The sequence below is a fragment of the Haematobia irritans genome, chromosome 4 (genome assembly GCF_050003625.1).
Source record: "Haematobia irritans isolate KBUSLIRL chromosome 4, ASM5000362v1, whole genome shotgun sequence".
Lineage (NCBI taxonomy): Eukaryota > Metazoa > Arthropoda > Insecta > Diptera > Muscidae > Haematobia > Haematobia irritans.
Window position 1 is genome coordinate 190,023,372 of NC_134400.1, and position 17,718 is coordinate 190,041,089.

General features: G+C 27.1%; 2 protein-coding genes and 1 long non-coding RNA gene across 3 annotated transcripts in view; 1 reads left to right on the forward strand and 2 right to left on the reverse strand.

Moving 5' to 3' along the window:
- Window positions 1-17,718, reverse strand: part of Rab26 (RAS oncogene family member Rab26) — a 170,646-nt gene that overhangs the window by 82,585 nt on the left and 70,343 nt on the right. The window lies entirely within an intron of this gene.
- Window positions 7,787-8,658, forward strand: LOC142236748 (uncharacterized). Its single transcript, XR_012722178.1, has 2 exons — window positions 7,787-8,287; window positions 8,453-8,658. It is a non-coding gene; the product is annotated as an uncharacterized LOC142236748 (long non-coding RNA).
- LOC142233397 (uncharacterized) lies at window positions 12,584-13,537 on the reverse strand. The gene is made up of 2 exons (XM_075304297.1): window positions 12,779-13,537; window positions 12,584-12,592 (listed from the first exon to the last, which is right to left on the reverse strand). Exons 1-2 carry the CDS (start codon window positions 13,535-13,537, stop codon window positions 12,584-12,586), a joined length of 768 nt encoding a protein of 255 aa, XP_075160412.1.

Consider the following 17,718-nt stretch of genomic DNA (forward strand, 5'->3'; position numbering starts at 1 on the left):
CTAATTGTTGTTCCTATTCCTTTAATTACGATGAACATATTGGTTTTAATCATTGAACAAATGCAAACCCTATTTTTCATCGCTTGAATGGCAACCCTTTATTTTTGCTTTGTACAAGTGTCAATGCGTGAACTGTCAAATTGTTTGAGTAAATAACGTGTGGACATGTGATGTGTAAGATGAATCGGTAAGTAGTGCAATAATTTCCATAAAATATATAAATATATTATTAATTCTAAATTCTTTAATATACGCTCACCGACGCAATTGTTTTGTTTTCAAAAATGTGTGCTACTTCAATTTTATTCAATCTACTCCACTTTTTTTCCAAAATCTACTTCACTCAATTTTTCACTAGCGGCAGCACTGGGTGGCTGTCATGAGGAAATTTTCTCTAATTCCATGCATTTTTTGTCTGCGCTTCTCTCAAATATCATACAGTTTGTGCCGGCGTCGCCTAAAACTAAATGAATATAGGATTTGGAACCTACTTTGTAATAATAAATTACTTTTTTTTTATAAATGTTTTTATTCTATTACATTTTTAGACAGACAATTTGAAATTATAAGCTGCCGATGCCTTTATAACAAATTTATCAAAGCAGCGTTTCGACCGCAACGTCGGTAATACCAAAGCTGCAGGTATTGTGCTACATTTATACGGTTGACATTTGTTTTCTATGCAGGAGAGAACTTTTCGTCCTCTTGCCTTTCCTCCTCTCTGTATTGACCCACCATGTAACGGAAACTATCTGCAAAATCGATGGGAAAACTTTATCTGAAATATCAGAAATCACGGTTAACATTGGAAATATAGTATACGAAGCACAAACTGAAAACAGATCCTACATTGGTCACGTATACAGACACATTATAAATTAGACAAGCAGATATCCAAAAATGCAATATCAGAGAATGAGAGGGAGAGAGTCGTTGCTGTAAATAAGTGATTAACATTAAAAATATGGTACCACATGAAAAGATAATCAACTATAAATCAGATACTGATAACCTTGCTCACATATACAGACCAGTGCTGCCGCTAGTGAAAAATTGAGTGAAGTAGATTTTGGAAAAAAGTGGAGTAGATTGAATAAAATTGAAGTAGCATACATTTTTGAAAACAAAACAATAGAATTCATTTTATTATACCCTCCACCATAGGATGGGGGTATATTAACTTTGTCATTCCGTTTGTAACACATCTAAATATTGCTGTAAGACCCCATAAAGTATATTCTGGGTCGTGGTGAAATTCTGGGTCGATCTGAGCATGTCCGTCCGTCTGTTGAAATCACGCTAACTTCCGAACGAAAGAAGCTATCGACTTGAAACTTGGCACAAGTATTTGTTACTGATGTAGGTCGGATGGTATTGCAAATGGGCCATATCGGTCCACTTTTACGTATAGCCCCCGTATAAACGGAACCCCAAATTTGGCTTGCGGGGACTCTAAGAGAAGCAAATTTCATCCGATCCAGCTGAAATTTGGTACATAGTTTCAGCATATGATCTCTAACAACCATGCAAAACTTGGTCCACATCGGTCCATAATTATATATAGCTCCCATATAAACTGATCCCCCGATTTGGCTTGCGGAGCCTCTAAGAGAACCAAATTTCATCCGATCCGGCTGAAATTTGGTACATGGTGTAAGTATATGGTCTCTAAAAACTATGCAAAAATTGGTCCACATCGGGTAATAATTCAATGATTAAAACCGCTATGTTCATCGTAATTAAAGGAATAGGAAAAACAATTAGGTAATATGGGGGAAAATTTTAAAATTTGAAGCAGAACAAAAAGTGAAGCAGATTTTTGGAAGAAGGAGTGACGAAGTAAATTTTGTGAAAATGAAGCAAAATACTTCGATTGAAGTAGTAGCGGCAGCACTGATACAGACCTCCAATATCAGAGAAAACAGAAGAGAGAGAGAGAGAGAGTTTAGTACACGTTATCGTTTTTTTTTTGCTATTTATATTACTTCATTATTTATGTATGGGTGTTGTTGTTGTTTCTTCTTACTCTATGAAAATTTTCAAACTAAGTGAGTGCAAGGTGGGAAGACTGTTTTCTACAACGAAAAAGCCTGCGTACAATGATGGTTGTTTTAAAAAATTAAGTAAATTTAATTAATCTGCTAAATCGGTGTGACACTTCAGAAATCAGCAAAAGACATCGCTCGTCAATTACATACTCAAAAACCACTAAAATTGTTGCTAGCGAACTCTGAATAAATATCCCAAAACTATTGCATTTGCGCTGGTAACCTAAAATCAACTGATGGAATAAATGTAAACCTGCAAACCGTGAGAAATTGACTTGCCAAAGACAAGATGACGAAGTTTCGTCATAACAAAATTGAAGCACCAGAGGTCTCTGTCATGAAGTTTGCGTCGATGTGTCTCTCAAATGTACTAGCATTTGTGTCGGCAAATGTCAATAAGATTTGTGATTTTGATAAATTTCTGAATTAAAAAACACAAAAAAAAAAAATACTAAAACGATGATAAAAAATTAAAATAGAAAGTATATGTATAATAAATCAATTATTCATTGTGTTTTTTTGACATTATGGCTGTTTTAAGTAATTCCTGGTCAGAACTGCCTTGAAAAAATATTGACACATAAAGCAATTTTTTTCTCATATCCCTCTACACTTTGACATTTGTTTTCTCTCTCTCTTTCAGAAAACCTCTCTCTCAGAGAACCAAGCTACGTTTTCTTCCTTCTTCTAAATCTGGGATGAGCAGAGAGAAAGTTTTGTTTATGTGTGAGTCCGTATGATCACTCTCTTTACGTACCAGGGTTGCCATTTTGGTACGATCGGACCAAAATTGGTCCAAAAAAATATTAAATTTTAAATATGGTCCGATAGTCGGATCAAATGGAATTTCGTTGATTTTGGTCCATTTTCATCAAATCGGTAATTTTTCAAATTTTTTAAAATTTTGACAAAAATTTCTGTAGAAATAAAATTTTGACAAACTTTTCTATAGAAAGCAAATTTTGCCACACTTTCGTACAGAAAAAAACTTCAACAACATTTTGTATAGATACTAAATTATGCAAAAAATTTTGTAAAAATTTTATATAGATATAAAATTTTTCGATAAATTTCTATAGAAATAAAATTTTGGCTAAATTTTCTATAGAGATCAAATGTTGTCTAAATTTCCACAAAAAAAATGGTATTTTGACAAAATTACCTAACGAAATGAAATTTTGAACAAATTTTCTAGAAATAAAATTTTGTCAAAATGTTCCCTAGAAATAAAATTTTGACAAAATTTTCTATAGAAATAAAGTTTTGACAAAATAGTCCCTAAAAATAAATTGTTGACAAAATTTTCCATAGAAAAAAATTTTTCACAAAATCCTCTAACGAAATAAAAATTTGACAAAAATTTTTATAGAAATAAAATTTTGACAAAATTTTCTCTAGAAATAAAATGTTGACAAAATTTTCTCTAGAAATAAAATTTTGGAAAAATTTTCTATGGAAAAAAAATTGACAAAATTTCTGTAGAAATAAAAATTTGACAACATTTTCTATAGAAATAAAATTTTGACAAAAAATTTCTGTAGAAATAAAATTTTGACAAAATTTCCTATAGAAATAAAATGTTGACAAAATTTTCTATAGAAATAAAATTTTGACTAAATTTTCTATAGAAATTAAATTTTAAAAAGTTTTCTATAGAAATAAAATTTTGGCAAAATTTTCAATAGAACAAAAATTCTATAGAAATAAAATTTTGACAAATTTTATATAGAAATAAAATTTTGACAAAAATTTCTGTAAATAAAATTTTGACAAAAATTTTCTATAGAAATAAAATTTTGACAAAAATTTCTATAGAAATAAAATTTTGACAAAATTTTCTCCAGAAATAAAATTTTGACAAAATTTTCTCTAGAAATAAAATTTTGACAAAATTTTCTATGGAAAAAAAATTTGACAAAATCGTCTAAAGAAATAAAAATTTGACAAAATTTTCTATAAAAATAAAATTTTGACAAAATTTTCTATAGAAATAAAATTTTGACAAATTTTCTATAGAAATAAAATTTTGACAAAATTTTCTATAGAAATAAAATTTTGACAAAAATTTCTATAAATAAAATTTTGATAAAAATTTTCCATAGAATTTAAATTTGGGCAAAATTTTCTAAAGAAATAAAATTTTGACAAAATTTTCTATAGAAATAAAATTTTGACAAAATTTTCTATAGAAATAAAATTTTGACAAAATTTTCTCTAGAAATAAAATTTTGACAAAATTTTCTCTAGAAATAAAATTTTGAAAAAAATTTTCTCTAGAAATAAAATTTTTACAAAATTTTCTATAGGAATAAAATTTTGACAAAATTTTCTCTAGAAATAAAATTTTGGAAAAATTTTCTCTAGAAATAAAATTTTGGAAAAATTTTCTATGGAAAAAAAATTGACAAAATCGTCTAAAGAAATAAAAATTTGACAAAATTTTCTATAGAAGTAAAATTTTGACAAACATATCTATAAATAAAACTTTGATAAAAGTTTTTAGTGCACGTTATCGTTTTTTGCTATTTATATCACTTCGATATTTATGTATGGGTGTTGTTGTTGTTTCTTCTTACTGTTTTCTACAACGAAAAAGCCTGCGTACAATGATGGTTGTTTTAATAAATTATGTAAATTTAATTAATCTGCTAAATCGGTGGGAAACTTCATCTAAAAACTTCAGAAATCAGCACAAGACATCGCTCGTCAATTACATACTCAAAAACCACTAAAATTGTTGCAAGCGAACTCTGAATAAATATCCCAAAACTATTGCATTTGCGCTGGTAACCTAAAATCAACTGATGGAATAAATGTAAACCTGCAAACCGTGAGAAATTGACTTGCCAAAGACAAGATGACGAAGTTTCGTCATAACAAAATTGAAGCACCAGAGGTCTCTGTCATGAAGTTTGCGTCGATGTGTCTCTCAAATGTACTAGCATTTGTGTCGGCAAATGTCAATAAGATTTGTGATTTTGATAAATTTCTGAATTAAAAAACACAAAAAAAAAAAATACTAAAACGATGATAAAAAATTAAAATAGAAAGTATATGTATAATAAATCAATTATTCATTGTGTTTTTTTGACATTATGGCTGTTTTAAGTAATTCCTGGTCAGAACTGCCTTGAAAAAATATTGACACATAAAGCAATTTTTTTCTCATATCCCTCTACACTTTGACATTTGTTTTCTCTCTCTCTTTCAGAAAACCTCTCTCTCAGAGAACCAAGCTACGTCCTCTTCCTTCTTCTAAATCTGGGATGAGCAGAGAGAAATTTTTGTTTATGTGTGAGTCCGTATGATCACTCTCTTTACGTACCAGGGTTGCCATTTTGGTACGATCGGACCAAAATTGGTCCAAAAAAATATTAAATTTTAAATATGGTCCGATGGTCGGATCAAATGGAATTTGGTTGATTTTGGTCCATTTTCATCAAATCGGTAATTTTTCAAAATTTTTAAAATTTTGACAAAATTTTCTGTAGAAATAAAATTTTGACGAACTTTTCTATAGAAAGCAAATTTTGCCACACTTTCGTACAGAAAAAAACTTCAACAAAATTTTGTATACATACCAAATTATGCAAAAATTTTGTAAAAATTTTATATAGATATAACATTTTTCGATAAATTTCTATAGAAATAAAATTTTGGGTAAATTTTCTATAGAGATCAAATGTTGTCTAAATTTTCTAAAAAAAATGGTATTTTGACAAAATTACCTAACGAAATGAAATTTTGACAAAATTTTCTAGAAATAAAAGTTTTACAAAATGTTCTATAGAAATAAAATTTTGACAAAATTTTCTATAGAAATAAAATTTTGACAAATTGTTCCCTAGAAATAAAATTTTGGCAAATTTTTCTATAGAAAAAAATTGACAAAATCGTCTAAAGAAATAAAAGTTTGACAAAATTTTGATCAAATTTAAATTCTATAGAAATTTTTTTGTCAAAATTTTCTATAGAAAAACATTTTGACAAAATCCTCTAAAGAAATAAAAGTTTGTCAAAAATTTTTATAGAAATAAAATTTTGACAAATTATACATAGAAATAAAATCTTGACAAAAATTTCTATAAATAAAATTTTGACAAAAATTTTCTATACAAATTAATTTTGGGCAAAATTTTCCATAGAAATAAAATCTTGACAAAAATTTCTATAAATAAAATTTTGACAAAATTTTCTCTATAAATAAAATCTTGACAAAAATTTCTATAAATAAAATTTTGACAAAAATTTTCTATAGAAATTAAATTTTGACAAAATTTTCTCTAGAAATAAAATTTTGACAAAATTTTCTCTAGAAATAAAATTTTGGAAAAATTTTCTATGGAAAAAAAATTTGACAATATCGTCAAAAGAAATAAAAATTTGACAGAAGTAACATTTTGACAAAAATATCTATAAATAAAATTTTGATAAAAATTTTCTATAGAAATTAACTATGGGCAAAATTTCCCATAGAAATACAATTTTGACAAAAATTTCTGTAGAAATTAAATTTTGACAAAATTTTCTATAGAAATAAAATTTTGACAAAATTTTCTATAGAAATAAAATTTTGACAAAATTTTCTATAGAAATGAAATTTTAAAAAATTTTCTATAGAAATAAAATTTTGGCAAAATTTTTAATAGAAAAAAAATTCTATAGAAATAAAATTTTGACAAAAATTTCTGTAAATAAAATTTTGACAAAAATTTTCTATAGAAATTAAACTTGGGCAACATTTTCTATAGAAATAAAATTTTGACAAAAATTTCTATAGAAATAAAATTTCGACAAAAATTTCTCTAGAAATAAAATTTTGACAAAACTGTCTCTAGAAATAAAATTTTGACATTATGTTCTCTAGATATAAAATTGTGACAAAATTTTCCATGGAAAAAAAATTTGACAAAATTTTCTATAGAAATAAAATTTTGACAAAAATTTCTATAAATAAAATGTTGATAAAAATTTTCTATAGAAATTAAATTTGGGCAAAATTTTCTATAGAAATAAAATATTGACAAAAATTTCTGTAGAAATAAAATTTTGAAAAATTTTCTATAGAAATAAAATTTTGACAAAAAATTTCTTTAGAAATAAAATTTTGACAAAATTTTCTATAGAAATAAAATTTTGACAAAATTTTCTATAGAAATAAAATTTTGACAAAATTTTCTATAGAAATAAAAGTTTGACAAAGTTTTCTATGGAAAAAAAATTGACAAAATCGTCTAAAGAAATAAAAATTTGACAAAATTTTCTATAGAAATAAAATCTTGACAAAAATTTCTGTACCCGTGTAAAAATTGGAGGATCCAATCCTATCTAATAATATCAAATTGGATCTAATTGGATCTGTTCAGATATTGGTTCAGACATAATTAGATATGCACAGATATGCTATATATGGATCTAGATCTGGTTAGATATAATTGCAGATCTCATCATATATAGTATAATATCTAATTATATCTGGCATATATAATAATATATGCTTGGATAGGACCATATATAGCACTATATCTAATAAGATATGGTAGATATAACATCATATCTGACTATATATGGGGTTAAATACGGTCAAAAATATAATAAAAAAAATCATGAACAAGTTAAAAAGATTTTTGAAATACACGTCTAAACCTCAATGTCATTATGTCAAATGTCAACGCCGTCAGGGACATCACTTCTAACAAATTTAACGCCAGACTAGCTGAGAATTAAGAAATTTAATATAATTGTTTTAAATGTGTTCCTTTGATAAAGTGTATATCGTTTCCTTTATTGCGGAGATTATGTAGGTAAGTAGATTGTATTTGTTATTTCCTTAGTAGTCATTTTCATATTGTTTTACTATTTTCTAGATTTGGAAAAAAAGGAAACCTCAGTGGTGTACTGGTTAATATGCCCGCCTTGCATTCAAAAGGTCACGGGTTCAATCCCAGTTCCGACCAACATCAAAAATTATTTTGGCGGTGGATTATCTCCTCGCAGTAATGTTGGTGACATTTCTGCTTCAAAGATTCTCTAAGTTGTTTCAGCGCAACGTGAAATGCCGATAGGACTCGATTATAGCAAGGAGGTCCCATGTTATTGAGCTAATTATTGAATCGCGCAGCAGTCAGTGATAAGTGAGATGTTTATCACTGTGATGTCATGATGGTCTGAATAGTATGTATGAGCCTAAAATGACAGCCTATCGCTATACCTAACCTAATCCCGAATACACTTTAAATGTGAGTATTAAAAGCAACATAAAATTATATGGCAATTTTTATTGCAACTTAAAGAAGAATGATCCAAAACAATACTAATACTTGCTTACATAGTTCAATATATTCCCATATTTGTTTATTCCTATATTTGTTTAATAATTGGGTTTTTACTTAATTTCATTGCAGATTGCCTTAACGCTGTAATACTTTAGTCGCGTGTCTAAGTCCAAAGCAGAAGAAACAAACGAAAAAACCCTTGGACAACACTCTAACTCAACTGTCAATACTCTTAAATAGCTTTGATGGATCAATTTAAATTAAACATATTTATTATGCACATACTTTTTGTCTGTATTATTAAATAAAACAATTGATCTCATTTTATATACAAATTGTGGGCTTTTATGTGTTGAAAGATCTCGAAAGATACAATTGTATCAAATAATATACAATTATATCAAATTAGATCTGATTAGATGTGTCTCATTTTTGAGATCTGATCAGATCCAATTTCATAGTGTTTAGATCTGAGCAGATATAACCATTTTTCGGATCTGCTCAGATCTGACCATATCTTGGCTCAGATCTAACCATATCAAATCAGATCCCCTAATTTTTACACGGATAAACAAAATTTTGACAAAAATTTTCTATAGAAATTAAATTTGGGCAAAATTTTCTATAGAAATAAAATTTTGACAAAAATTTCTATAGAAATAAATTTTTGAAAAAATTTCTGTAGAAATAAAATTTTGACAAAAAATTTCTGTCGAAATAAAATTTTGACAAAATTTTCAATGGAAAAAAATTGACTAAATCGTTTAAAGAAATAAAAATTTGGCAAATTTTTCTATAGAAATAAAATTTTGACAAACATTTCTATAGAAATAAAATTTTCACAAAATTTTCTATATTAAATAAAATTTTGACAAAATTTTCTATAGAAATAAAATTTTTTATAGAAATGAAATTTTAAAAAATTTTCTATAGAAATAAAATTTTGACAAAGTTTTCAATAGAAAAAAATTTTATAGAAATAAAATTTTGACAAAGTTTTCAATAGAAAAAAATTTTATAGAAATAAAATTTTGACAAATTTTATATAGAAATAAAATTTTGACAAAAATTTCTGTAACTAAAATTTTGACAAAAATTTTCTGTAGAAAATAAATTTGGGCAAAATTTTCTATAGAAATAAAATTTTGACAAAATTTTTTATGGAAAAAAATTTGACAAAATCGTCTACAGAAATAAAAATTTGACAAAATTTTCTAAAGAAATAAAATTTTTACAAAAATTTATATAAATAAAATTTTGATAAAAATTTTCCATAGAAATTAAATTTTTTCAAAATTTTTTATAGAAATAAAATTTTGACAAAAATTTCTATAAAAATACAATTTTGACAAAATTTTCTATAGAAATAAAATTTTGAAAAAATTTTCTATAGAACTAAAATTTTGACAAAAATTTTCTGTAGAAAAAAAATTTTGACAAAATTTTCTATAGAAATGAAATTTTAACAAATTTTCTTTAAAAATACAATTTTGACAAAATTTTCAATAGAAAAAAAATTGGCAAAATTTTCTATAGAAATAAAGCTTTCACAAAATTTACTATCGAAGTAAAATTTTAACTTTTAAATTATATTAATTTAACTTGAAAAAAATGTTCCACTGGTACGAATTTTGGTCCACTTTTGGAAAAATGTTGGTCCAAAATAAAAATGCATTGCGGCAACGCTGTTACGTACTTCGACAAATGTTAATTGCATTTGATATCAAGAAAAGACGAAGTTTATTTCGATATTAAGTTTTCTAATTTGTTTCATTGCCCTTTTGAAGGAAGGTATTGCAAAATTTTTCTATTTAAAGATCCCTTTCAAACAAATAATATTATCATACTCCCTATTAATTGCACAAAGAGAACGTTTTGGAGAGTAAGAGAAAACGCCGCGTAGTATCTATTTCTATTTTCTGTCAAAACAATACTATTGAATCTTTAGTTTTTTCCTTGTCACAATGTTTTTGCCGATGACTGTATATGGAGTTACAAATTTTTTTCCCCCAATGTCAAGGATATCATCGAAATGTTGGAAAATTCCATGGTTTTGTGATGCATGATAACCCTTGTATATGTTAACTTGTTTGTTAACTCCACAACAACAAAGCATCATAAGAACTAAAGGGTGATTCTTTTGAGGTTAGGATTTTCATGCATTAGTATTTGACAGATCACGTGGGATTTCAGACATGGTGTCAAAGAGAAAGATGCTCAGTATGCTTTGACATTTCATCATGAATAGACGAACGATCTGCCACAACGTCGAATTTTCAGTGAATGGGCCCTAGAAAAGTTGGCAGAAAATCCGCTTTTTTATCGACAAATTTTGTTCAGCGATGAGGCTCATTTCTGGTTGAATGGCTACGTAAATAAGCAAAATTGCCGCATTTGGAGTGAAGAGCAACCAGAAGCCGTTCAAGAACTGCCCATGCATCCCGAAAAATGCACTGTTTGGTGTGGTTTGTACGCTGGTGGAATCATTGGACCGTATTTTTTCAAAGATGCTGTTGGACGCAACGTTACGGTGAATGGCGATCGCTATCGTTCGATGCTAACAAACTTTTTGTTGCCAAAAATGGAAGAACTGAACTTGGTTGACATGTGGTTTCAACAAGATGGCGCTACATGCCACACAGCTCGCGATTCTATGGCCATTTTGAGGGAAAACTTCGGAGAACAATTCATCTCAAGAAATGGACCGGTAAGTTGGCCACCAAGACCATGCGATTTGACGCCTTTAGACTATTTTTTGTGGGGCTACGTCAAGTCTAAAGTCTACAGAAATAAGCCAGCAACTATTCCAGCTTTGGAAGACAACATTTCCGAAGAAATTCGGGCTATTCCGGCCGAAATGCTCGAAAAAGTTGCCCAAAATTGGACTTTCCGAATGGACCACCTAAGACGCAGCCGCGGTCAACATTTAAATGAAATTATCTTCAGAAAGTAAATGTCATGGACCAATCTAACGTTTCAAATAAAGAACCGATGAGATTTTGCAAATTTTATGCGTTTTTTTTAAAAACAAAGTTATCAAGCTCTTAACAAATCACCCTTTATATCTTCTTTTCTCTGAAACAGAGTAAGGATACAAGGTATTTGTGGTAGATACATACATATATGCTCTATATTTAGAAATTAGCCTGTGCTGAAATTTGTATCACCTTGGATTAAGTACACCGGAAATTGATATCAAAGGCAAAGAAGATTACTTGTTAGGTTACACAAAGGAGGCAAAAAAAAAACGAACAAACAAAAACAATCAAAAGTGCTTAATTTTATATTGCTATAATTTTTCATCGTAAGACATACATACAAGATACATATTTCTATTGGAAATCTTTCGTAGAAATAACCTAACCTTGTATCAAGAGAGATGCTTGTATCTTCCAACCACTTTTCTTGGATTTTCTGTGAGATTGTTAAGTAAACTTTTATCATTCAGTTGAGGATCATTTTGAGATTAATTTGCTTCAATTTGATGAACTAATAGCATAGTTCAAGACACATTCAAACAGGTTTCACGGAATGCTTGAATATGAAAGATATAAAACTTGTATATACGAAGAAAACAAATATGCATTTATCGGATATAGACATGTATATTCAATATCTTATTTCTGCATAAAATTTTGTCAAAATTTATCTCTTTAGGAAATTTTGTCAAAATTTTATTTCTATAGACATTTTTGTCAAAATTTTATTTCTATAGAAAATTTTTTTAACATTTTTTTTCTATAGAAAATTTTGTGAAAATTTTATTTCTACAGAAAATTATGTCAAAATTTAATTTCTATAGAAAATTTTGTCAAAATTTTATTTGTATTGAAAATTTTGTCAAAATTTTATTTCTATAGAAAATTTTGTCAAAATTACCGATTTAACCAAAATGGGCCAAAATCAACCAAATCCCATTTTGTCCGAACATCGGACTAAAAAAATTAATAAGTTTTTGGACCAAGTTTGGTCCGATCGGACCAAAATTTCAACCCAGAATCACACTCTGATAACGACAGAGAATGAGAGAGAGCCGTTGCTGTAAATAAGCGATTAACATTAAGCATGTTGTACCAACAGAAAAAAGAATCAACAACGGGTGAAATTTTGGCATTTTGACTTTTTATACCCATCACCATAATAATTTTGTCATTCTCTTTGTAAGGCCTAAGGTCCCCTTAAGGTTTATTTGCATCTCGCATTATTACTATCCAACCGGATGGCGAAGAAATTGGATAAATTAAAAAAACGTCAAGTGACTTAAAGCGGCTTTAAAATGGAAATAAAACAATTTCCAAAAAAACAGTAATAGTTTTTAATTAAAATCACAGAAGGAATTAAAAATAAAAATATATTTAAATAAAAGAAAACCAGAAAACTGTTAGGATTACTATGAGGTAGAATTTTCTTTTCTGAGGAATAGAATTTTGAAAAAAGCTTTCCGTCTAGACTTACCTTGGACATAAAGTTATAGTCCATATCATCATCACTGCCATAGAATGTGGTACGATTATCGGACAATACCCTTACCAAAGAACGGCTGGGTGATTTGGGGGCTAATGATGATGTTGCTGTAGCCGCTGAGTTGGTGGCATCAATACTCTGGCGGGATCTTGACGAGCCATGTGATAACGAATCACGATGGACCACCAGACTACCTTTGCGTGTCAATTGACCCAAATTACTGGAGCTATGTTTACGGGCCGATGTTGAGCGATGCTGTTGATTCGGATGTGATTGTTGTTGCTCTACCAATACTGATGATGATTGTTGTTGCTGTATCAATGACGACTGTCCCTGGCCGTGTTGTTCTGCTGAATTGTTGGGGGATTTCGGGGATTTTTGTGTAACACCATAAGCCCCACCATTGCTACTGCCTGCGGCATACATTAAAATACTAGGTCTCCTTCCACCCTCCCCTTCATCGTTATCCGAATCTGAAGTGATACCGTTAATCTTTTCCAAGGTCTTTACAGGAATCTGACCTGGTCGTATATTTTGCCATGTTGGTTTCACCAACGATTCACGACGTCCCGAGGGGGATGAGCAAGTGGATTCAGATCTTGTGTCATATGAACCATAGTGCGGTGAACGCAATGGTGACGAGGAGGCTGAAACAGTTGCTAATCCAGATCCTCCGCTATTGCCAGCCATGGTGTTTGTAACACAAATCGACTGTGAACGATAACGAGTGTTGGCTATGTTGCGACGCATTTTTCTTTTTCTTCAAATTGCTGTATTGATTGGTTGTTATATAAATTTTTATTTGAATTTTCGTTTTTTTCTTCTGTCTTTCTTTAATGTTTGTTTTTCTTATTATTGTGTATCTTTCGTATGGATTGTCTTTCTTTTGTGTTATTTTTTACCAGAAACGGAAACACAATATTCGTCTCTTTATGTGTGTGCGTGTGTTAGTGTTCTCCTTATGCTGTTGAAACTGTTTCGCAAAAGACTGTCTTTGTTTAATTTTTAGGAAAACAAAATCGTAATAAAACAAACTTCAATAATCACTCATCGTATGTTAAGAACACGTATCATTCTATAGACCATGTGAAAGAATTTCAATGGGAGGTGTAAAAATACTGATAAATACAACATTGACACAAAAAAAATATTTGTTTAATAAGAAAAGTTATTCATTTATACTTTCCACCACTCCGGTGTGCAAGTTAACGCATTTGTATGTAACGTCCAGAAGTGGCAGGATAAGGATGTAAAACGTATGGTTTCACGGTTGCCACTCGAGCCAAAAATAGTCTACCAAAAATTGGAGGGAAATTTTACCAAAAAACTACCAAACAAAAAATTTTATTTTGCGAAATTTCGTTTCTATAGAAAATTTTATTAAAATTTTAGTTCTACGACTACCGTAGAACTCTACATTAATATCATAACTACAAAAATTGTTTTCACCATTATATTCTCAATTAAAAAGTTGATTAAAGTTGATAACTTTTTCAATTAAAAATTATTTCTATTACGCTTTTAATCACACTAGAAACATTAAGTCAACTAAGTCAATGATTGACATTTTTAAAAATTTCAAGTATAATTGATACCATCAACTAACTATTCTCTTTCATTGATAGGCTAAGAAGTTTCCGAACCGCCCTAGTATAGAAAATTTTGTCAAAATTTTATTTCTATAGAAAATTTTGTCAAAATTTTATTTCTATAGAGAATTTGGCCAAAATTTTATTTCTATAGAAAATTGTGTTAAAATTTTATTTCTATAAAAAATGTTTGCAAAATTTTTTTTTGTAAAGAAAGTTTTGTCAAAATTTTATTTCTATAGAAAATTTTGACAAAATTTTATTTCTATAGAAAATTTTGACAAAATTTGATTTCTATAGAAAATTTTGCTAAAATTTGAATTCTACAGAAAATTTAGTCAAAATTTTATTTCTATAGAAAATTTTCCCAAAATTTTTTTCTACAACAAAATTTATAAAAATTTAATTTCTATAGAAAATCTGGTCAAAATTGTATTTCTATAGAAAATCTGGACAAAATTGTATTTCTATAGACGTTGTAAAAATTTTATTTCTATAGAAATTTTGTCAAAATTTTATTTCTATAGAACTTTTTGTCGAAATTTTATTTCTATAGAAAATTTTGTGAAATTTTTATTTCTATAGAAAATTTTGTCAAAATTTTATTTCCATAGAAAATTTTGTCAAAATTTTACTTCTATAGAAAATTGTGTTAAAATTTTATTTCTATAGAAAATTTTGACAAAATTTGATTTCTATATTTCATGTTAGCCTGATACCGAAACAGGCAATTGACGTCCAAATGCATTATATTTAATTAAACAATTATTTTTCGAGCTTTATGGACAGATATAGATTAAGGAACATGGTTAATAGAGCCATTGAAAAGAAAACGCCAGATACAAATCTATACACGCCTGGACTGTACATGTTTCGGTTCGGGCGAATGAACCTTTCAACAGCCTTCTGATTTCTATAGATATCAATTTTTTTACAAAATTTGATTTCTATAGAAAATTTTGCTAAATTCAAATTCTACAGAAAATTTTGCCAAAATTTTTTTCTACAGCAAAATTTATAAAAATTCAATTTCTATAGAAAATCTGGCCAAAATTGTGTTTCTATAGAAAATCTGGACAAAATTGTGTTTCTATAGAAAACGTTGGCAAAATTTTATTTCTATAGAACATTTTGTCAAAATTTTAGAAAAAAAAAATTAGTAGAAAAACAGACAGCGAAGTAACAAGACAGCGGAGAAAATCCTTGAAAACGGTTCTGACGAAGTCAACCGAAATATCGGAAAATAAAAAAACAAGAAACCAACAAGTTCAAGTTTAATTTATAGACCTGTAGCCGAGATTATGAGATAAAAAATCATATAAATTTTATTACTATAAAAAATGTTTAAAAAAATTTTTTTGTATAAAAAATCTTGTCAAAATTTTATTTCTATAGAGAATTTGGCCAAAATTTTATGTCTATAAAAAATTTTTGCAAAAATTTTTTTTTTGTATAGAAAATTTTGACAAAATTTGATCAAAATTTTATTTCTATAGAAAATTTTGTCAAAATTTTATTTCTATAGAAAATTGTGTTAAAATTTTATTTCTATAGAAAATTTTGACAAAATTTGATTTCTATAGACAATTTTTAAAAAATTTGATTTCTATAGAAAATTTTTACAAAATTTGATTTCTACAGACAATTTTCCCAAAATTTTTTTCTACAACAAAATTTATAAAAATTTTATTTCTATAGAAAATCTGGTCAAAATTGTATTTCTATAGAAAATCTGGTCAAAATTGTATTTCTATAGAAAATCTGGACAAAATTGTATTTCCATAGAAAACGTTGTCAAAATTGTATTTCTATAGAACATTTTGTCAAAATTTTGTTTCTAAAAAAATGTTTATAAATTTTTTTTGTATAGAAAATCTTGTCAAAATTTTATTTCTATAGAGAATTTGGCCAAAATTTTATTTCTATACAAAATGTTTGCAATTTTTTTTTGTTTTTTTTTTATATAAAATTTTGACCAAATTTGATTTCTATAGAAAATTTTGCTAAAATTTAAATTCTACAGAAAATTTTGTCAAAATTTTATTTCTATAGAAAAATTTGACAACATTTTTTCTACAGCAAAATTTATAAAAATTTAATTTCTAAAGAAAAACTGTCCAAATTGTATTTCTATAGAAAATGTTGTCAAAAATTTATTTCTATAGAAATTTTGTCAAAATTTTATTTCCATAGAAAATTTTGTCGAAATTTTATTTCTATAGAAAATTTTGTCAAAATTTTATTTCTATAGAAAATTTTGTGAAATTTTTATTTCTATAGAAAATTTTGTCAATATTTTATTTCTATAGAAAATTTTGTCAACATTTTATTTCTATAGAAAATTGTGTTAACATTTTATTTCTATAGAAAATTTTGATTTCTATAGACAAAATTTGATTTCTATAGAAAATTTTTATAAAATTTGATTTCTATAGAACATTTTGCTAAAATTTAAATTCTACAGAAAATTTTGCCAAAATTTTTTTTTCAGCAAAATTTATAAAAATTTAATTTCTATAGAAAATCTGGTCAAAATTGTATTTCTATAGAAAATCTGGACAAAATTTTATTTCTATAGAAAATTTTGTCAATATTTTATTTCTTTAGAAAATTTTGTAAAAATTTTATTTCTAAAAAAAAATGTTTGCAATTTTTTTTTTTTTTTTTTTTGTATAGAAAATCTTGTAAAAATTTTATTTCTATAGAGAATTTGGCTAAAATTTTATTTCTATAAAAAATGTTTGCAAAATTTTTTTTTGTATAGAAAATTTGGACAAAATTTGATTTCTATAGAAAATTTTGCTTAAATTTGAATTCTACAGAAAATTTTGTCAAAATTTTATTTCTATAGAAAATGTTGACAAAATTTTTTCTACAGCAAAATTTATAAAAATTTAATTTCTATAGAAAATCTGGTCAAAATTGTATTTCTATAGAAAATCTGGATAAAATTGTATTTCTATAGAAAACGTTGTCAAAATTTTATTTCTATAAAAGTTTTGTCATAATTTTATTTCTATAGAACATTTTGTCAAAATTTAATTTCTATAGAGAATTTGGCCAAAATTTAATTTCTATAGAAAATCTGGTCAAAATTGTATTTAATTAGAAAATCTGGACAACATTGTATTTCTATAGAAAATGTCAAAATTTTATTTCTATAGACAATTATGTCAAAATTTAATTTCTATAGAAAATTTTGTCAATGGTTTATTTCTCTTCTTTGCAAATCTACCAAAACATGAAGAATTCTAACAATCTTCGTTTTTCATTTCACTTTTTAAAAGCGACCATTGTAGACATTGAAACCTTTTTAAAGGCTCTGCAATATAAAATTAATTA

Excerpts from the sequence above, each read along its gene's own strand:
- LOC142233397 (XM_075304297.1), bottom strand. The coding sequence starts at position 13,537 with ATGCGTCGCAACATAGCCAACACTCGTTATCGTTCACAGTCGATTTGT.